General features: G+C 47.3%; 1 protein-coding gene across 4 annotated transcripts in view; it reads right to left on the bottom strand.

Annotated features, from left to right (window-relative positions):
* Window positions 1–22,905, bottom strand: part of HYDIN (HYDIN axonemal central pair apparatus protein) — a 450,179-nt gene that overhangs the window by 328,277 nt on the left and 98,997 nt on the right. For all 4 annotated transcript variants that reach the window (XM_043494938.1, XM_038368829.2, XM_038368830.2 and 1 more), the window contains exon 6: window positions 3,387–3,586. In XM_043494938.1, coding sequence (XP_043350873.1) covers window positions 3,387–3,586 — 200 coding nt within the window. The remainder of the gene's footprint in view (window positions 1–3,386; window positions 3,587–22,905) is intronic.

Raw genomic sequence — 22,905 nt, 5'->3', positions numbered from 1 at the left:
GAGAGATTGAAGTGTTCTCCTCATCATGAATAGGTCAGAATATGAACAAGAGGCTACTGGGCAGCTCTCCAACACCACTTTCTACAAGCCATTACCCTCTGATCCCATTGACAGTTACCAAAAGAAACTACAGCATTTGCTCAAGAAACTCCCTGAAAAAGCACAAGAACAAATCCGCACAGACACACCCCTAGAACCCCGACCTGGGGTATTCTATCTGCTACCCAAGATCCATAAACCTGGAAATCCTGGACGCCCCATCATCTCAGGCATTGGCACCCTGACAGCAGGATTGTCTGGCTATGTAGACTCCCTCCTCAGGCCCTTCGTTACCAGCACTCCCAGCTATCTTCGAGACACCACTGACTTCCTGAGGAAACTACAGTCCATTGGTGATCTTCCTAAAAACACCATCCTAGCCACTATGGATGTAGAAGCCCTCTACACCAACATTCCACACAAAGATGGACTACAAGCCATCAGGAACAGTATCCCCGATACTGTCACGGCTAAGCTGGTGGCTGAACTTTGTGACTTTGTCCTCACCCATAACTATTTCACATTTGGTGACAATGTATACCTTCAAATCAGCGGCACTGCGATGGGTACCCGCATGGCCCCACAGTATGCCAACATTTTTATGGCTGACTTAGAACAACGCTTCCTCAGCTCTCGTCCCCTAATGCCCCTACTCTACTTGCACTACATTGATGACATCTTCATCATCTGGACCCATGGAAAAGAAGCCCTTGAGGAATTCCACCAGGATTTCAACAATTTCCATCCCACCATCAACCTCAGCCTGGACCAGTCCTCACAAGAGATCCACTTCCTGGACACTACAGTGCTAATAAGCGATGGTCACATAAACACCACCCTATATCGGAAACCTACTGACCGCTATTCCTACCTACATGCCTCTAGCTTTCATCCAGATCATACCACTGGATCCATTGTCTACAGCCAAGCTCTACGCTATAACCGCATTTGCTCCAACCCCTCAGACAGAGACAAACACCTACAAGATCTCTATCATGCATTCCTACAACTACAATACCCACCTGTTGAAGTGAAGAAACAGATTGACAGAGCCAGAAGAGTACCCAGAAGTCACCTACTACAGGACAGGCCCAACAAAGAAAATAACAGAATACCACTAGCCATCACCTTCAGCCCCCAACTAAAACCTCTCCAACGCATCATCAAGGATCTACAACCTATCCTGAAGGACGACCCATCACTCTCACAGATCTTGGGAGACAGGCCAGTCCTTGCTTACAGACAGCCCCCCAATCTGAAGCAAATACTCACCAGCAACCACACACCACACAACATAACCACTAACCCAGGAACCTATCCTTGCAACAAAGCCCGTTGCCAACTCTGTCCACATATCTATTCAGGGGATACCATCATAGGGCCTAATCACATCAGCCACACTATCAGAGGCTCGTTCACCTGCGCATCTACCAATGTGATATATGCCATCATGTGCCAGCAATGCCCCTCTGCTATGTACATTGGCCAAACTGGACAGTCTCTACGTAAAAGAATGAATGGACACAAATCAGACGTCAAGAATTATAACATTCAAAAACCAGTTGGAAAACACTTCAATCTCTCTGGTCACTCGATTACAGACCTAAGGGTGGCTATCCTTCATCAAAAAAGCTTCAAAAACAGACTGCAACGAGAGACTGCTGAATTGGAATTAATTTGCAAACTGGATACAATTAACTTAGGCTTGAATAGAGACTAGGAATGGATGAGTCATTACACAAAGTAAAACTATTTCCCCATGGTATTTCTCCCCCCCACCCACCCAACCCCCCACTGTTCCTTAGATATTCTTGTTAACTGCTGGAATTAGCTTACCTTGCTTGTCACCATGAAAGGTTTTCCTCCTTTCCCCCCCTGCTGCTGGTGATGGCTTATCTTAAGTGATCACTCTCCTTACAGTGTGTATGATAAACCCATTGTTTCATGTTCTCTGTGTGTGTGTATATAAATCTCCCCACTGTATTTTCCACCAACTGCATCCAATGAAGTGAGCTGTAGCTCACAAAAGCTTATGCTCAAATAAATTTGTTAGTCTCTAAGGTGCCACAAGTATCCTTTTTCTTTTTTGCGAATACAGACTAACACGGCTGCTACTCTGAAACCTATAATCTATGGTGTATCTATGCGGGGGAGCTGTTAAGCACCTTTAAAGAAGTTTTAGTACTCAGCTGGTATTTCTTTACCATACAATAGCTATTGCAGCTAAATCTGGAGGATGGTGTCTGATTGATAGGAAATGGACTCTGATTGACAAGCTTCTCTGTAGAAAGAAAGAGCCTGAGACAGGCCTGGTATAAGTGGTATGGTGTAAGGCCCAAGGCCTGAACTAAAGACAGGCCCTGCTGAGATAAAGCAAAGTTACCAAGACTCAAGCTATAAGCAAAACCCTTTTACAAAGCAGATGCCTGCTTGCAGGTTCACTATCCGATACATGAACTTGGCAAGGCATTGCGAAAACTCAAGCACTTAGTACCAGAACATCCCAATACAAGGTAATGGTGTACACACACTCCCTGAAGATGATGCAAGGGCACACTGACACCTCTTAAAAATAAGGTCAGGATGACAGTGTGATGGATAGAGATGTTTTGATCCAACGACCAGGTACAAGGTAAAGGGTGGTAACTAACCACATCAGAGGGGCAATACATAACTTGTTTGTATTGGTGTATAAAATAGGGGTCATAGGGGGGTGTCTTTGTCTGGCCATGGTGGGAATGAAAAATCCCGCAGTTCACTGAACTGGTCCATTGTAATGAGTATACATGTGTTAGTGTACCTATAACCATTGAGCCTGGGCACTAGAACCGGGCTTCATTGACCATAAACCTGGCCAAGGGCTTTCGCTTCTGAACCAAGTCTGTGGTCTTCCTGGGCAGTTTGATCAGAGTCTGCTGTACTGGCTACCTGGCCAGAGTCAGTACAGCACACAGAGAGAACACACCCACATTCAACAACTGACAACATCTCCTACCCATAGACTCCATAGTGGGAGAAGGACTTAGCTACCATTCTTCTATTTGTATCTTTAACTACAGGGCTGCAACAAGATTTTTTCCTTTAAATCTGACAGGCTTGGTGCATGCTATTTCCATGAAGCACACACAACAGCATGCCCTAAAACTCTGCAACTCACCATGGACAAGGGTTGGAGTCTGAGACAGACTCTTTTTCCATCACACAGCAAGTAACAATAAACAGCTGGTGTGCTCTAAGTTGCAATGTGCACATTATCTGATTGCTCGGTTCCTCTTTGCTACCCTACATTAACACAGCCTTCAGCAAGTGAGGTGAAGCACATGAAGACCAACCAAAGCCCCCTTTACCTCTGAAGGCTGATTCTGTAGCGGGCCTCTCTATTGCCAATGTTGCGAACCAGCAGAGTTTTCTGAGTGCTGTACTTGACGGGGCAGGTGGAGAAGTTCAGCTGGTCAGGGAAGTCCAGTATTGCCCGAGCCCCTATAGCTCGGATAGGCACAATAAACTTTTCTCTTTCCGTGATGCAGGTTACCTGGTGGATGTAATCCTACGGGGAAATAACATATACCACATCAGTCTGGTAAACTCAAGCATCATTCCCACAAAAGAGCGAGCAACAGAAGGAATCCAACTGGCTTCATGGACAACAGAATCCACACTTACAAAAAGGGAACATTAAAGCATTTCAGGTGCTGTGGCCTTCACTCTTTGTATCATGGTTTAACAATTTTTCTACAATGTATTCTTCCCAAACTGGAGACAAGAATTGCTCCCAGTATTTCAGGTGTGAGCAAAATAGCACTATTCCCTACTACTATGATTTATGATCAATCCTCTTCAGAGAGACATTCAAAAACAGTACCAATTTTTCTGCAATGGTAACGTAGTGAAAGTACACACATTGAAAGCAAGCAACTGCAAGCATGTTCTTCACCTAATCCTTATTGCCTTTTTGATACAGTTAGTATGGTGAGACAAGTTAATTTCACTCCGATCCTTCTCCTTGACATTCACAAGGATACCAGATCCTTCTTTGAGCTCAAAACCCCCTAACCATCCTATCCTTTTTCTTCCTCATCCCCTGCCTCAGCTGGAATCTCCCGCTCTGAGTCCCCCAAACTGGACACGATAACTCTTGTTCTTCCCAACATCCTGTGTTTCTTTATCTTTCCCCAGCTCCACAGGGGCCCTCCCTCCCTTTGCCAACAGTCCCACTGTAGGGTATCTTTCATCAGGGCTGGCGGTCTGTGCCAAGACTCAGTGGCTGCTGTAACCTATGTGTTTTGGGGATACACTGCGTATCTAAGATCCTAGACCTGACAGATGGGTCTTGTGATGGGGTGTGCATACCCCGCACTGGAAAGGGAAGGGTTAATCCCACACTATGAGAGGCAGAAATCCCACCCCTTAGGCCATACTGGGCATGCTCCAACTGCTGCCTCAGTATAAAAGGGAGCAGCCCAGCTCATTCTGGGCTGACTGCCAGAGGGGAAGGACCTTTGGCTGAAGCACCAGCTGAAGAGCCACCACAGCCCCTGCCTGCAAGAGCCAGAGACCCTACGAGCCGGATTGGAAGCCTGGAGCCTAAGGAGCATCAGAGGACCATCCACGTTGAGGAGCTCGGAGACCCTGATGCCCTACGGACAGCAGCTTCTGGAACTATGGTAGGAAGTGACCCAGGGAGGATGAGCGAGTGGTATCTCCTACCGGAGTGAGGTCAATGTGTTTTGGTAGGATTCCCTGCTCACCCAGTGACGGAGCATCCCGTCACTGGTAGGGCTCTGGGTCGGGGCCCAGTGGAGTCGGGCGGGACCGGGCCCTCCTACCCAGGCCGTCACCCGCCCTGGGGGAAGCCCCCACCTTTCCCCACCATATTGACTCTGCCCTGTGTCCAAGGGCTGCCATATTCACTCTGGCCATTAGGCTGTAATCCCGGCTTCTGGGCCGTACCGCAGTCACCCCAAGGGCCGCCAGGGAGAGTAACCACGGTTATATCACCACCCTGTCCTGCCCCAAAGGGAGACGGTGTGTGCATACACTGCAACAGGTCTGCTGAGACTCAGACATCCAGAGATGCCAGCAACGTTAAAGTTCCGTATTGAGGGTTTGAGACCCAGAAGATAATTGGGTTTTGAAGAGAAACAGATAATGGCAGAAAGTCCAGGTTAGTGTTGGGAATATCAGGTGATTATCTTTGAAGGAAAGAAGGAGTAGGGGAATTGGAATACTAAAGAGCAGCAGTGCTAAGGAAGGTTATCAGTTTGTTGGAGGAAAAGAATTCAGGTTTCACGTGAGTCCCAATTTCTCTAATCCATGCATCCATCCACAATCCCAGCACTATGGAAGCCTCTGATTAATACCATTAAAAACAAAATGGTCTGACATTATGCATTTAAAATGTTTACATTACATTATGTAATATAGTATGACAGAATATTCTAATGACTTCCAAATCCAGTGGTGTGACTTATTTGTCAGTTTGCAAATGAGTCAACCAATGCACTTTATTTTACTGCACCCAAATATTCAGGAAGAGTCAACGGCAAAGCAATTGTGATAAAAATATCTGATACTCCTATTTCGATACACTGTGAAAGGGAATAATTCCATGCACTGGATTATAGGGACCACAAGTGAGACCTCAGAGTTTGCCAGAAATTACCACAGCCTGTTCTGTTCAATACAGCAGCTGACTAGCAAAACCAGTATAAAGAAGTAGTTGTACTGAGATGGTAAGCCCAGTGACAAGGGTATCCCAGTCATTCCAATTGGGTTGGATCAGGTTCTTAGCAAGGTTGGCAGCTATCACTTTCTTTGTATACACAGATGCATGTTCCAGATAATGTGGCCATGTGTATATTTTATCATCCTGTAAAGATCAAAACAGTCAGTCTCCAATGAAACGCCAAACATGGTGAGCATAATAATTCTGGTGTTGAGTTGGTGCGGGGGGGATGATTTGAGGTTTTATTAGTTCAAAAGTGGGATGAACTGGACAAGCCAATGAAGAGAACAGTGAGACCCAACCGTGCTGCGAATCAGAGAGGCTCAGTCTTCTCCCAGACTGCTCTGCCAACACATGCCAATCACAGCAAACTGAACTGTGGAACTCTAAGGCCTTGGCTTTTTCAAGACAGAGCTGGACAATCCCACGCAGCTGAGTAGTGGTTTGGAGACCTGGATAAATGCAGCTAGGACCAGAATCAAACCAGCAAAATCATCCTACTATAGACCTAACAGATTTTAGCTTAGTCTCCAGAGGTAAAGACTTTGTGTACTGAGGTACAATCTTGGTCCCACTAAAACCAATGGCACAACCGGAAACTGGCCCTACCTCCAACCATCTTTTGTTCTTAACCTGAAGAAGTTTGTGATAGGGGAATGAAAAGAAATGGTTACTCACCTTCTCGTAACTGTTGTTCTTAGAGATGTGGTGTTCATGTCCATTCCAATCAGGTGTGTGCACATGCACGAACACGATGGCAAGAAGATTTTTCCCTTAGCAGCATCTGTCGGGTCTGCCTGGGCACCCCCTGGAGTCACACCCTTATGATGCTTAATATACAGTCCTGCTGACCCACCACCCCTTCAGTTCCTTCTTGCCAGCTACTCCAACAGAAGGGTAGGAGGATGGGTATAGGAATGGACCTGAATAACACATCTTGAAGAACAGTTACGAGAAGGTGAGTAACTGGTTTTTCGTCTTCGAGTCCTTGTTCATGTTGATTCCAATCAGTTGACTCCCAAGCAAAATTAGGAGCTGTGGTCAGAGCTGTCCACTGACTGGAGTACTGCTCTACCAAAGGCTGCATCATCTCTGGCCTGTCTAGTAATTGCATAGTGTGCGGCGAAAGTGTGTATCGATAACCACATCACCAGCCTGCAGATTTCCTGGGTGGGGACCTGGGCCAGGAAAGCTGTTGATGAAGTTTGTGCTCTTGTAGAGTGCGCAGTTATCGGGGGCACTGGTATCCCTGCTAGATTGTAGCACTCAGTAATGCAGGCCACAATCCATGATGAAATGCACTGTGTCGAAACAGGCTGGCCCTTCATTCTGTCCGCTACTGCGACAAAGAGCTGTACTGTCTTCCTTAACAGTTTCATCCTTTCTATGTAAAAAGCCTGCACTCTGCGGACATCAAGAGTGTGGAGTCTCTGCTCACTACCACTCGCATGAGGCTTGGGGTAGAACACCAGGAAGAAAAATGTCCTGGTTGATGTGGAACTGCGATACCAACTTCGGGAGGAAGGCCAGATGGGGTCTGAGCTGAACCTTATCCTTAAAAAACACGGTGTAAGGTAGCTCTGACGTTAGAGCCCTAAGCTCAAACACCATCCGGGCTGAAGTTATCGCCACCAGGAATGCGACCTTGTAGGAGAGGTAGAGCAGGGAGCATGTTGCTAGAGGCTCAAAGGGATGCTCCAGGAGCCTAGAGAGGACCAAGTTAAGGTCCCAAGCAGGAACCAGTTGGCAGACATGGGGGTACATCCTGTTGAGGCCCTTCAGGATGCGACTGACAAAAGACAAGGAGAGACCTTCCTGCTTCAGGTGGAAAAGATAATCCAAAAACTGGGGCACTGCGGCTAGCATCGGGGGAAAGTCACGCTGAGCTGACCAGATTGAAAATCTCTTCCACTTGGCCAGGTATGTGGCCCTAGCGGAGGGTTTCCTACTACCCAAGAGAACCTGTTTGACTTTTTCTGAACAGAAGAGCTCAGATGGGTTTAGCCATGAAGCCTCCAGGCTGTGAGATGCAGTGACTGCAGATTCGGGTGCTGGAGCCGCCTGTGATCCTGCGTGAGAAGGTCCTGGAAATGCAATTGGGTTTTTGGTAAAGGGTAATTGGGTTTCCCAATGACATGCCTAGGAAAGACGTGTACCAATGCTGGCGGGGCAAGGCTAGTGCTATGGGAATGACCTGAGCCCCATCTCTGCGCATCTTGAGCAGGACCTTGTGGACGAGCAGTACGGGTGGGAAGGTGTATAGAAGCAGTCCCCCACAATGGAGGAGAAATGCGTCCGCTGTGGAGCCCAGACTGTGATTCTGGAAGGAGAAGAACTGCTGACACTTCCTGTTGCATCGCGTGGCAAAGAGGTTGATCTGGGGACAGCCCCACTTCTGGAAGACCGAAGATGCGACGTCCGGGCGAAGGAACCACTCGTGGCTGTGAAAAGACCTGCTGAGGTGGTCCGCCAGCTTGTTTCGGACCCCTGGAAGGTACGATGCCTGTAGATCGACTGAGTACTTTATACAAAAGTCCCATAACCTGAGGGCTTCCTGGCACAGGGGAGAGGAGCATGCACCCCCCCGTTTGTTGACATAGAACATCACAGTCATATTGTCCATCATAACCCATACACATCGACCTGTTAGATACGGGAAGAATGACTGACACGCTAGACATACTGCCCTCAGCTCCCTGACATTGATATGAAGATGGAGTTCTGTCTGTGACCAGAGGCCCTGAGTCCTGTGGTCCCCCAGATGAGCCCCCCATCCCAAATCTGACGTGTCCATTACTAGTGTCAGGGATGGTTGTGGAGCAGTGAAGGGGACTCCTGAGCACACCTGCTGAGCGTCCGTCCACCACAGGAGCAAGTCAAGGATGGGGGAAGGCAGGGTCACGATCCTGTCCAAGCTGTCCCTGGCAGGTCTGTAATCTGACACAAGCCACAACTGAAGTGGCCAAAGCCTGAGTCTGGTGTGTCAGACCACATACGTACAGGCCACCATGCAGTCAAGCAGTTTGAGACAATTTCTCACGGTGGTGTTGGGGAACTGCCTGAGTACCTGGATCATGGCATCAAGGACCTGGAATCTCACTTGCAGGAGGAATGCTCTGGCTTGGATTGAGTCCAGAACCGCTCCTATGAACTCTATCCTCTGGACCAGGGACAGAGTTAATTTTGCCTCGTTCAGTAGGAGGTCCAGATTCTTGAAGGTGGCTCTGATGAATGCCACCTGAGCCTGCACCTGAGCTCTGGATCAGCCTTTGATTAGCCAGTCATCGAGGTATGGGAACACCTGTAACTGATGTTTCCGCAGAAAGGCAGCAACGACTGCCATGCACTTGATGAAGACTCGAGGTGCCGCTGACTGGCCGAAAGGGAGGACCGTAAATTGGTAATGGGAACTGTTGACCACAAACCTGAGGTACTTTCTGAGGTTTTGCGCTATTGCTATGTGAAAATACGTGTCCTTCAAGTCGAGGGCGGCATACCAATCTGCTGGATTCAATGAAGGGATAATGGAGGTCAAGGAGACCATGCAGAACCTGAGTTTCCTCACAAACTTGTTAAGGTCATGCAGGTCCAGGATAGGCCTTAGGCCACCTTTGGCTTTCGGTATTAGGAAATAGCAGGAATAGAAACCCTTGTCCCTGTGCTCCAGGACAAGGACTCTAGTGCTAGGAGCAATAGCACCTCCTGAATGAGAAGCTTCTCATGAGAAGGGTCCCTGAAGAGGGACAGGGAAGGCGGGAGAAAGGGTGGGAGGGCACAGAATTGGATGGAGTATCCCCTCTCTACCGTACGAAGCACCCAATGGTCCAAAGTTATATGGGACCAAGCACGGTAGAAAGGAGATAGTCAGAAGGAAAAGGTAAGGCGGGGTGAATCCAGTCTCTGGTCTGGTGCGCTGTCCTTGACTGCACCTTCAAAATGCTGGTTTAGGGTCAAAGGGCAGTTTGGGCTGGCCTTGGTTAGCGGAGAGATGTTGTCTTCTTCTACCGCTCCGGTTCCTCCTCCTAGAGTTGCCCTGGGGGTACTGCTGTTGGAACCTTGGACGAGGTTGTGGGCGGAAGTGTCTGCGCTGTGTGGCAGGGGTCTGAAGGCCCAAGGATCTGAGGGTGGCTTAGGAATCTTTTAGTCTATGGAGCTGTTTGTCCGTCTTCTCTGAAAATAGAGTCTCACCCTCAAACGGGAGATCCTGAATCGTATGTTGGACTTTGTAGGGTAACCCTGAGACTTGCAACCAGGCTCCTCATCACATAGCCACCCCTGTCGCCATGACTCTTGTGGCAGTGTCTGCAGCATCTAAGGCTGCCTGCAGTGAAGCATGAAAGCCTAATTTCCCTTCTTCCACCAAGGTGGTGAACTCTGACTGAGAGTCCAAAGGGATGAGCTCTGTGAACTTAGCCATGGAAGCACAGGTATTATAAGAGTACCTGCTCACAATGGCCCGCTGATTAGCAATATGGAGATGTAGACTGCCGGTGGAGTAGATTTTCTACCCACGAGTTCCAGTTGTTTAGCGTCCCTATTCTTTGGGGAAGGATCTTGGAAACCTTGTCTCTCCTGCTGGTTAGCCGCATCAACGACCAACAAGTCCAGAGGCAGATGGGAGTACAGATGCTCAAAGCCTGGAGGGGACGAAATACCGGCACTCATTGAGTTTGGCAGTGGGTGGCAGAGATGCTGGCATCTGCCTTAGAGTTTTGGTGGTGTCCACCACCGTGTTTATGAGGGGCAATGCTACCATGAGGGCCCTGAAGGTGCTAGGATGTCCAACATGGGATCAGTGTCCTCGGCCACCTAACGAAGAGAGGGAAGAGCATCTTCGCAAGCAGGCTCGCTAACCTAGTGAGGAGGGCTTTAAACTAGGTTCACCGGAGGAAGGAGACCAAAGCCCTGAGGTAAGTGGGATACCGGGAGGAACCACGGGCAGGAGAGCATGAGAGGGGAGGGCTCCTGCCTCATACTGAAAAAGAGGGAAGATCAGCGAGCTATCTCAAGTGCCTATACGCAAATGCAAGAAGCCTGGAAAACAAGCAGGGAGAACTGGAAGTCCTGGCACAGTCAAGGAATTATGATGTGATTGGAACAACAGAGACTTGGTGGGATAACTCAAATGACTGGAGTACTGTCATGTATGGATATAGACTGTTCAGGAAGGACAGGAAGAACAGAAAAGGTGGGGGAGTTGCATTGTATGTAAGAGAGCAGTATGACTGCTCAGAGTTCCAGTATGAAACTGCAGAAAAACCTGAGTGTCTCTGGATTAAGTTTAGAAGTGCGAGCAACAAGGGTGATGTCGTGGTGGGAGTCTGCTATAGACCACCAGATCAGGGGGATGAGGTGGACAAGGCTTTCTTCTAGCAACTAAAGGAAGTTACTAGATTGCAGGCCCTGGTTCTCATGGGAGACTTCAATCACCCTGGTATCTGCTGGGAGAACAATACAGCGGAACACAGACAATCCAGGAAGTTTTTGGAAAGTGTAGGGGACCATTTCCTGGTGCAAGTGCTGGAGGAACCAACTAGGGGCAGAGCTCTTCTTGACCTGCTGCTCACAAACCAGGAAGAATTAGTAGGGGAAGCAAAAGTGGATGGGAACCTGGGAGGCAGTGGCCATGAGATGGTCGAGTTCAGGATCCTGACACAGGGAAGAAAGGAGAGCAGCAGAATACAGATCCTGGACTTCAGAAAAGCAGACTTTGACTCCCTCAGGGAACTGATGGGCAGGATCCCCTGGGAGAATAACATGAGGGCGAAAGGAGTCCAGAAGAGCTGGCTGTATTTTAAAGAATCCTTATTGAGGTTACAGGGACAAACCATCCCTATGTGTAGAAAATAGTAAATATGGCAGGCGACCAGCTTGGCTTAACAGTGAAATCCTTGCTGATTTTAAACACAAAAAAAGAAGCTTACAAGAAGTGGAAGTTTGGACAAATGACCAGGGAAGAGTATAAAGATGTTGCTCGGGCATGCAGGAGTGAAATCAGGAAGGCCAAATCACACCTGGAATTGCTGCTAGCAAGAGATGTTAAGAGTAACAAGAAGGGTTTCTTCAGGTATGTTGGCAACAAGAAGAAAGTCAAGGAAAGTGTGGGCCCCTTACTGACTGACGGAGGCAACCTAGTGACAGAGGATGTGGAAAAAGCTAAATTTACTCAATGCTTTTTTTGCCTCCGTCTTCACGAACAAGGTCAGCTCCCAGACTACTGCACTGGGCAGCACAGCATGGGGAGGAGGTGACCAGCCCTCTGTGGAGAAAGAAGTGGTTCAGGACTATTTAGAAAAGCTGGATGAGCACAAGTCCATGGGGCCGGATGCGCTGCATTCGAGAGTGCTGAAGGAGTTGGCGGATGTGATTGCAGAGCCGTTGGCCATTATCTTTGAAAACTCATGGCGATCGGGGGAAGTCCGGGACGACTGGAAAAAGGCTAATGTAGTGCCCATCTTTAAAAAAGGGAAGAAGGAGGATCCTGGGAACTACAGGCCAGTCAGCCTCACCTCAGTCCCTGGAAAAACCATGGAGCAGGTCCTCAAGGAATCAATTCTGAAGCACTTAGAGGAGAGGAAAATGATCAGGAACAGTCAGCATGGATTCATCAAGAGCAAGTCATGCCTGACTAATCTAATTGCCTTCTATGATGAGATAACTGGCTCTGTGGATGAGGGGAAAGCAGTGGACATGTTATTCCTTTAGCAAAGCTTTTGACACAGTCTCCCACAGTATTCTTGCCAGCAAGTTAAAGAAGTATGGATTGGATGAATGGACTATAAGGTGGATAGAAAGCTGGCTAGATTGTCGGGCTCAAATGGTAGTGATCAGTGGCTCCATGTCTAGTTGGCAGCCGGTATCAAGTGGAGTCCTAAGGGTTGGTCCTCGGGCCGGTTTTCTTCAATATCTTCATTAATGGTCTGGAGGATGGCATGGATTGCACCCGCAGCAAGTTTGCAGATGACACTAAACTGGGAGGAGAGGTAGATACGCTGGAGGGTAGGGATAGGATACAGAGGGCCCTAGATAAATTAGAGGATTGGGCCAAAAGAAATCTGTTGAGGTTCAACAAGGACAAATGCAGAGTCCTGCACTTAGGATGGAAGAATCCCATGCACCGCTACAGACTAGGGACCAAATGGCTAGGCAGCAGTTCTGCAGAAAAGGACCTAGGGGTTACAGTGGATGAGAAGCTGCATATAAGTCAACAGTGTGCCCTTGTTGCCAAGAAGGCCAATGGCATTTTGGGATATATAAGTAGGGGCATTGCCAACAGATCGAGGGACGTGATCGTTCCCCTGTATTCGACATTGGTGAGGCCTCATCTGGAGTACTGTGTCCAGTTTTGGGCCCCACACTACAAGAAGGATGTGGAAAAATTGGAAAATGTCCAGCGGAGGGCAACAAAAATGATTAGGGGACTGGAACACATGACTTATGAGGAGAGGCTGAGGGAACTGAGATTGTTTAGTCTGCGGAAGAGAAGAATGAGGGGGTATTTGACAGCTGCTTTCAACTACGTGAAAGGGTGTTCCAAAGAGGATGGATCTATACCATTTTCAGTGGTAGCACATGATAGAACGAGGAGTAATGGTCTCAAGTTGCAATGGGGAAGGTTTAGGCTGGATATTAGGAAAAACTTTTTCACTAGGAGGGTGGTGAAGCACTGGAATGCGCTACCTAGGGAGGTGGTGGAATCTCCTTCCTTTGAAGTTTTTAAGGTCAGACTTGACAAAGCCCTGGCTGGGATAATTTAGTTGGGGATTGGTCCTGCTTTGAGCAGGGGGATGGACTAGATGCCCTCCTGAGGTCCCTTCCAACCCTGATATTCTATGACCACCTCCTCGGCATTGATGCCCAAGCCTTGGGCAGCCCTGCAGAGCAACTGCTGTAAAACTCTGTTGTCCTCTAATGCAGGGGGTCTGGACGTCCCTGCCAATGCTTTGTCCAGCAACGAGGAGGAGGAATCGTGTACCAGTGGTGGAAGCTCCCTGCCATCTGCCCTAGGCAGGTCATGTGATTCCCAGGGCAGAGTTGGAAGAGGTGGTGCCGATAATGGTGCCGGGACCATAGGCATTGTAGCCAATATTGGCGTCGGCATCAGTTTCACAGAAGGGAGCTGCATCGGTACGCTCACAGGAGCTGCCGGGGTTCGGGGGGCCCGATGCCAACATCAGCATCTGGGTCATAGCTGCCTGCATCGAGGTAGACGTTGACAATGGTGCAGGCGTGGGAGACGGGTGTCTTGAAGTTGTGAAGGTCAGTGCCAAAGTCGGAGCCGAGCACGATGCCGGTGTTGACGACGGTGCCGAAGGAAAAGGCATTGGGACCATAGGCGCCAGGTGCAAATGTGCAGCAGAAGGCGGTATGTAAGTGGTGGAGGCGACTGAAGACGTCGCTGAGCATAGGCCCTGGGTTCCTCCCTGTCCCTCATGATGATAAGCCCAGGGAGTCCAGAAGGGCCACTGAGGTGGGTTCTGCCACTGCAGAGGCCATGCCTGATGCTCCCTTCTGTCTCTGCCCGACCTCGCTCTATGGCTTCTGCTCCTACTTCAGTGATAGGAGTCGGGCTCTGACTCCAAGGTCTCAGACACTGAAGACCATGGAGGAGCCAATCCTTGGAGTCTCAACCGGCGAGAGCTCAGGGAGTAGGAAGGCTCTCTGTCAGAGCGTGTAGGTGCCAATGGACAAGGTGAAGGGGAGTGCCTCGACATCACAGCTGGCTTTCCCTTAGAATGCACCAGAGGACGGTGGTCTGTCGGCGCTGAGGGTTCCTCCCTGGCAGGCAAGAATGGTGCCATCAGGGGGAGGAGATCTCTGGCAGCCTGGTACACTTCCCGCGTGGTCATGAGCTGAAGTGGCTGTGTAGGCGCCTGAGATCGAGGTGGGGCCAGACTCGATTGCCTCACCTGGACAGGAGTCGACACAGCCCCGGAAGGAGATGCCATGGCGATCAGGGAGTGACCCACCTGGGGTCACACTTCTCCAGGCTTAGCCGGAAAACCATCGTCCGGCTTTTTCTTCTTTTGAGGCACCGGTGAATGGGAGCAGTGCCTACTATCAGAAGGGCCCCGTGAGGAGCCATGGCGGTGTCAAGCATCCCTGGAGGAGTCCTTCCTCAGTGTCAAAGTCGCCAACGCCACCGGGGCACTCCCATGTCGAGGACGATGCCGTCAGAGTCCAGTCTCTCAAGCCCGGGTTGAAGTGGGGGCGCAAGGTTGCCTCCATGAGGATCACCTTCAACGGTGGTTCCCATTCTTTAAGTGTTCTCGGATGGAACTCGCAGCAGATCTTGCAACGATCTTTCTGATGAGTCTCCTCCGGGCACCAAAGACACGACGAGTGCGGATCACTCTTAAGGCATGCGCTTGGCACAAGCCACGCAGTTCTTAAAACTCAAGGACCGCGGCATGCCACGGCGCCAGGGCCGGAGTGGGCGGGGGGAACCCCCAACTACTATACTATACTAAACTTTAAACTGGTACTACTAACAACTAACTATCCACAGAATAACGAAGAAAACTTGCTGAACAAGAGCTAAGGGAAGTTCCAGACGCCGTCACTGGCGGTAAGAAGGAACTGAAGGGGTGGCGGGTTGGCAGGGCTCTATATTAGGCGTCATAAGGGCGTGACGCCAGGGGGTGCCCAGGCCGACCCAATGGATGCTGCTAAGGGAAAAATTTTCCAGCCATCATGCGTGTGCGTGCGCACACACACCTGATTGAAATAGACATGAACAAGCACTCGAAGAAGAACCAAAGTTGCTCTAAGAAACAATAGTCTAAATTGATAGACAAGCCTGCATCTTATTAATAATTCCACTATCACCTAGCATTTCTATAGCACTTTTCATCAGGAGATCTCAAAGGACTTTTAAAAGGAGATCAGTATCATTATGCCAACTTTACAGATGGGGAAACTGAGGAACAGACAAAGGAAATGACTTGCCCAAGATTACCCAGCAGGATAATGGCAGAGCTAAGACAAAAAGAAAAGGAGTACTTGTGGCACCTTAGAGACTAACACATTTATTAGAGCATAAGCTTTCGTGAGCTACAGCTCACTTCATCGGATGCATTTGGTGGAAAAAACCACCAAAGTTTTGGTCTCTAAGGTGCCATAAGTACTCCTTTTCTTTTTGCGAATACAGACTAACACGGCTGCTACTCTGAAACCTGTCAGAGCTAAGACAATAACCCATATCTCAAATCGAGGTTAGTGCAGTGCTTTATCCACTAGGCCACACCACCTACTTATTTATCATAGTGGTGCTTTTTCATGGGTACTTAAAAATCAGTGAAAACTGTCTCCTTGCTACTACTTCGGTTAAACGATTAAATGGCCTCAGGGTTTTAACTTAGACAAATTTCTAATGCAGCAACAATCTTTCCTAACACTATATTACCCCAGCACATGGAATTTACTACTTGTTACTATCACCTGAATGACACATTTCTTCTTAACTGTGCTGCTTTTTCCAGGTACTGTCTACTGGAAGATAAACTCAGGCACACAGACACATGAACAAGTTTAGAAATATTTTATTACCAGAGCTGCAGCAGCTAAGTTTGTGCATTTTCATGGCTCTCATGCCACATGGACTACCAGCCCAGATGGGATTCTCAGGTTATAACAAAAGACACCGTTACATTCAGCATCAGAAAATAGTTTTTTAAAAACAAATTTCAACTATTCAAGCTGAAAATTTCAGGGGGATTTACTCTCTCAATACATAGAAAGACAAATCAACATAACATTAGCTGCAATGCAGTTCTTCATTCACCTGCACCAATCCTCCCTGAATGAATAATTTTGCACTTAATCTGCAGTTTAACCTTCTAAGAAGAAGAAAAGCTAAGGGTAGCCAGCATGAATTCACTGCACCTGTTAGCTGGGTACTTGGCATTCCTGACTATTTATATCCTCAGAAAGCTGTATTAGCAAATGACAGAAAAATGTACCTCGCATTATCATTTTGGACATGCTGATATAACATGGGCATTGTAAACCCAACTGGAAAGTGAATGCCTTAGTAAGCTTAGGAGCGTTGCAATTTACATATTTAGTCTCTCTCCCTCCATGTGTAAGGTGGGGCAGAGGAGGATGCAGAGAGTTCAGATCAACAGGAGGATAAAGAACAAAAAATTCCTATAGTTCAGGGCATTTGAGAGGAAAGGGGCACTAAGAAAAAGTCATTGTCAAAGTCAGTGCAGAGCAAAGGACTGAACAATGGACAACGTTGTAAATAAGAATCTAAGGGCCAAATTCTGCTTGCCCTACTCAAGTGCGTGAACCCACTGAAGCCAATGGAGGTCATCATGGTTCAGATTCTGCCACCTTTATTCCAGTGGGTTGTATTGGGACTATTGACACTGACCTAAATGGGACCCTTTGCAAAGTAAAAGACTGTTCAGTGTAAATAAGGGTATCAGAAGCAAGCCTCATGTGATTGAGGTGAGCAGGCATTGGTCTCATAAAAATGTGGTTAAGGTTGTTAGGCAGCATTTTGGTTTTGAAGGTCAAGCTGAAGAATGGGCACTGGATTGGAAATGATACCAATCTCACCTAGGTTTCAGAGTAGCAGCCGTGTTAGTCTGTATTCGCAAAAAGAAAAGGAGTACTTGTGGCACCTTAGACTAACAAATTTATTAGAGCATAAGCTTTCGTTAGCTACAGCTCACTTCATCGGATGCATTAGGATGAAGTGAGCTGTAGCTCACGAAAGCTTATTTTCTAATAAATTTGTTATTCTCTAAGGTGCCACAAGTACTCCTTTTCTTTTTGCAATCTCACCTAGGTAACTCCATTGACTCTATGGACTTGTCTACAAGGAGAAAAAGCCTGGAGCAGCTAGCATGCATTAGCTACTACAGTAGAAGTTCAGAGACATGGACACCTCGGGAATGAAGGTTGTCCATAACTCTGAAATGGTCAGTAACTCTGAACAAGACGATACAGACTTCAGCCCCGGGGGGTCAGAGATCCGGGTGGAGGGGGGGAGTTTCTGCCCTAGAGGTTGCCAGGATTCCCGGCACGGGAGCTCAGGGCTTCTACCCCCTGGGAACACCAGGGCTCAAGGCTCTAGACCTGGAGAAAGCAATGGCGTTTGGGGCATCAGCCCCATGACTCCATTCCTGGCTTATGCCCTGTGGGAGGTGTCAGAAATCAGGGCTTCAGTGTCACGGCTCTGCTTTGAGTTTCAGCCAGGGGTGTGTGTGCCATGGCTCTGGGCTTTAGTTGTGGGGGGAAGGGGTGAGAGCTGGGGCTGAAACTAGTGCTCCCTGTGATGGGTTGGACCCCCCTTCTGGGATGCAACCTGATATACTGGGATTTCACTGAGCCTCCCCTGCTCTATCAGCCTGGGTTTCCTCTCCCTGCTTTGGTGAATTAGGCTCTTTGGCCTCTTGCAGCACACACACACAGGTAGGGCCACACCCTGCTGCAGACACAGACTGAAGTCAGCTCTGTGTGCGAGGACTCTCCCAGCACTCAGTCCACACCCGTTTTTGAGAGATAAACCAAAATAATATGGTCTTGTGTTGTACAGAAAAATCTGCACAGCACAAGCTCATAAAAATCTGCCCTCTTCCTCAATGTGAAGAGAGATGTGCACACTTCTTTCCCCCCCCCCCATTAGAAATCGTACAAACTGGGTTATATTAGAAATAAGTGTATTAACTACAAATGGTGAATTTTAAGTGAATATAAGAGATAACAGAACAAAGCAGATTCCTGAGCAAATAAAACAAAGTATGCAAGCTAAGCTCAATATACTTAAGAAACTGGTTACAAAATGTAATTTCTTACCCTAAATGTTATTTTAGGCAGGTTGCAAAGTTTGTGGTTCAGAGTTCCAGTTATATTTCTTTTCAGACTGGACCCCTGCCTTTCCTTTATGGGGCTTTAGCAGTCTTTCTTCTTGGGCAGACCAGTCATGGAGAGGAGGGGTCCCGTTTGCCTTCCTCCCCACCCTTAAATAGGATTTACATAAGGCAAGAATCCTTTGTTTCCCAAACTTGACTCCCCTTCCCTTCCAGTGGAAAGTTACAAGAAGTCCCAGGTAGTGTTTAGTATGGTGACAAGACCACCTGACCTAATAGTGTCACAGTTATGTTCCTGGACACCTCCCAGGAGGAAGAGAGATTAGTATCTTCATGGTCTTGTTGTTCCTTCCTGATGGCCCATCAAATCTGATGGCCTGTCCTCTGGTGGCTGTCTTCCCAATACACACCCAGCTGTAGTTGTTACATAGTCCATATTCCTAACTTTAGATACAGAAATGATACATGCATACAAATTGGATAATCACATTTAGTAAATCATAACCTTTCTAATCCATAGAATAACAGGGTTGGAAGGGACTCAGGAGGTCATCTAGTCCAACCCCCTGCTCAAAGCAGGACCAATCCCCAACTAAATCATCCAAATGTTTTTTTCTTTTTTTAATGATACCTTACAAGACCCATCTTGCATAAAGTATATCTCATCTATGTCAAATCCATATTATAAGCATATTTCAATAAAGAATATGGAGTGCAACATCACACTCCCCTCAAAGCTAAAGCCCCAAGCCCCAGCACCCCCTGATGGACTGAAGCCGGGAACGGAGCCACAGGGTTGAAACCCTGAGCCCAGGGTTAGAAGCCCCAAGCTCCCACTCTGCCCAGAGCTCTGCCCCCCTCCTTCTCCCTCCATCTGCGGCTGCAGTCCCAACCCCCTCTTGATTGAAGCCCTTGAGCCTCCTATTTGCCTTTTTTGCATGTGTGCTGCTGCCTGATTGAGGACTTCCAGTTTCACAGGGTGTCCAGTTGACCAGGAAGTCTGTAACTCTGGTATTCATATCTTTGAAGTTCTACTGTATGCACTAACCGCCCACACAGACAGTCATATTCCTGGGTGTGCTTTAGCACACAAAGTGTATTGAGATAAAACACACAAAGGCATTCCTAGTGCGGAGTAAGAGTGTCCATTCAGGGGGCTAGTGCAGAGTAGCCAATACACTTTAAATTCACACTCTAGCTTACTTATTCTAACTTCCCTGTATAGACAACTTCCCCATTACTCCTGATTTAAATCCTCACTCAGCAAAGCACTTAAGCACGTGACTGCCTTTGAGCATGTGAGTAATCCCATCACCATTCAGCAAAGCACTTAAGCAGTTGCTTAACTTAAGTCGTGTTTAAATGTTCTGTTGAATCAGGGCCTTGCACTGATATGAGAGCAGAAGCAGGCCAACTGTATTCAAACCCATTCACAACATAGGCACAGGCTCTGTGGGTGCTCCGTGGCTGGAGCACCCACAGGGAAAAATTGGTGGGTGCTCTGCACCCACTGGCAGCTCCCAGCCTCCGGCACCAGGAGAAGTGGGTGCCTATGATTCACACTGGGTCAGATTCTCCTCTCACCCCCATGTAAATCACAAGTAAATGCATTGCCAGCACTGCCATTTGCTGGTGCTAAATGAGCGTCAGTGAGGGCAGTGTCAGGCCCACTATGTTCAGATGTTGATTTTGAAGGCCAAAGCAACAGAGTTCAGAGTTAAGGGACCCATGTCAACTACAGGGCCCATCCTCAGCTGGTGTGAACCATCACAGTTACATTTAGGTCAATGGAGCCATGACAATTAACATGAGCTGAGGGTCTACCACCATAACACTATCCCTTGGGAGTATGCCTTATATAGCCTTACTTAGTGGAGAGAGCACTGGACTGGGACTACAGAGACCTGGACTCTATTCCTGGCTCTGTGACTGGGCTGCCGGGTGATCCTGGGCAAGTTGCTTCAACTCTCTATTCCTCAATTACCCCATCTGAAAATGGGGATAATGATGCTGACCTCCTTTGTAAAGAGATCTGCTGATGACCAGCGCTATTGAAGAGCTAGGTATTCTTGCAGCCCTGGAAGATGGGAAGTGCTACTCAGCAAACACTTATTTTAAAAAAATATGGTTAACCATTATAATTATTTGCATATCACCAAGTGCCAACAATGTGCCAGGCACTGCACTATGTGGAGCAGCACACCTACTGGGGCTGTTCCATAGAGGGGTTTGATGGGTTGCCATAAAGTGATGTCAGAGAAACCTAAATGTTAACAGCACTGAAAGAAAATAGGCAATGCGGGAGTTTTTCTAACCAACATGTCAGGTGAAGTAATGGCATTATTTATTGTCACAGATTAATAGATTAAAAAGATAGAAGGGGTCATTGTTATCTTGTTACCATTTCCCAAAATAATTCCTAGAGCATACCACAGAGCTTGCTACAGAGAGAAAATCTAACTTCTTGTACAAAAATAATGGAGGTCTTTTAGGATAAATAAAATGAATACAGTTACACTTTTATTTATATACACTTTTGGAAGGGATATTTAAATCTTGTGCTTCAAGGCTTAAACCAATCTTTATAATAGACCAGGATGGGACCAATGGGGGGCAGGATTACCCCACATTTTACACCTCCCCCCTGAAGCATCTGCTGCCAGCCACTGTCAGGGACAGGATACTGGGTTAGATGGACTTGGCCTTGATCCAGTTTGGCAATTCCTGTATTCCTATCTTAAGTTTCCATTTGTGGATGGTTTATAAAGGCTAATACATGATAGAGATGTGATAGACACAGTCCAATAAACACACTACCGATGTCAGCAGTACACTATTTGTTATAGATGGTTCATGAGCAGTATTTCTTTACTCACTGTAACAAGCACATTGCTAAAATGTGTTATAGGCAGGGCTGGGTGGGAAATAGTTTTCCTGTCCCAAAAGAATTTTAGAAATTTTGAAAAATAAAATTCCTGTTCCTAATTGGGACGAACTCAAAGTCTCACGGTGGGCCTCAAACACTCAGGATCAGCTTCTTCTGAGCAGATGACATACGTAACCCACTGCCACTGTTTAATTTGTAATGAAAGAGGTATTGGGGCACAAGCATTTAGGTGCTGTGGTGCAAGCAATTTTTTTTACATTCATATCTGCTGCAGCAAGCCTAGAGGTGCCAAGGCTCAACCCTGACACAAATAAAGCACTGCTCACTGGTAACTGTGTGTTACAGAGCCCATTTTGTGCTGATCTACAGAGGATATGAGTTGTTACAGTCCCTGGGTACAGAGAATTGGCTGTTTAGCTCAAGCAGTAGTAGTTTGTCCTTTTAGCTCTGCAGGTTCCCTGGTTCAATCCCCAATGTGCCAGCCATCACAGCAGCTCCTGTGAGCCTCCCAGTCATGGCTCAAGTCCCACTTGTGCTCAATGCTGTACAAACACCGAAAAAAAAGACTCTTCATCCTAATATCCATCCAGGTGATAGTCCTTGCTATAGAATGAGTTATAGAACATTGATTTTTATTTATTTATTGCCTGTTTTAAAAAATGAACCAAGTATGTGAGGGGAAAGGCAAAATTATGTTCTTACGTGTTTGTCCTATTTACTAGCCCATTGTTTCTCAGACTTTTAAAAGGTAAGACCCCCCCCCAAGAAAATGAAACCAATCATGGCTCCACTGCAATCCCACCATCTTAGCAAACACAGCTAAGATCTTGTCTACCCATAGAAATTGCACTGGTTTAACCAAAATCAGCTTAAAATTCAATTTAATTAAACTGCTGCATATTCCAGTCTGGTCATTGTTTAAAACTGATTTATATTGGTTAAGGCAGATTTAAATCAAATTAAGTCTCCCTACACAGATTTTACATTGGATTTAACACCACATCTTTAGTTAAAGTGGTACAATTTTGTGTTTAGACTGCGCCGCATGGCTAATTCTTCAGAGAGAGAGAGACGCACATACTTTAGGAAATGGTGAAGTAGATCTTTGTCCTACAAGCCTCTCCTTTCTTACATGCTTTGATAAGCAGTGAAAAGTGTTGACATTCAAAGTATAATCACTGCCTTCTGAGTTGCAGCCAGTGAAATGAATGCAACAGTTTACACCTCAGAGGAGAAGGTTACTTACTGTAAATGGAGGTTCTTCGAGATGTCTGGTCCCTAATCTGGATTCCAAAGGTGGGTGTGCATGTGTGCCATGCACCAAAGCTGGAACTGTTCATAGTAGTGTCCATTGACCCATACCTGTGTCATGTGTTGCCATTGAGGAGACAATGGCATAGTGAGCGGAAAAGGCATGGACAGAGGACCAGGTA

This window comes from Dermochelys coriacea, chromosome 12, assembly GCF_009764565.3.
Source record: "Dermochelys coriacea isolate rDerCor1 chromosome 12, rDerCor1.pri.v4, whole genome shotgun sequence".
Classification (NCBI taxonomy): domain Eukaryota; kingdom Metazoa; phylum Chordata; order Testudines; family Dermochelyidae; genus Dermochelys; species Dermochelys coriacea.
This window is presented reverse-complemented; position numbering and strand designations above follow the sequence as displayed.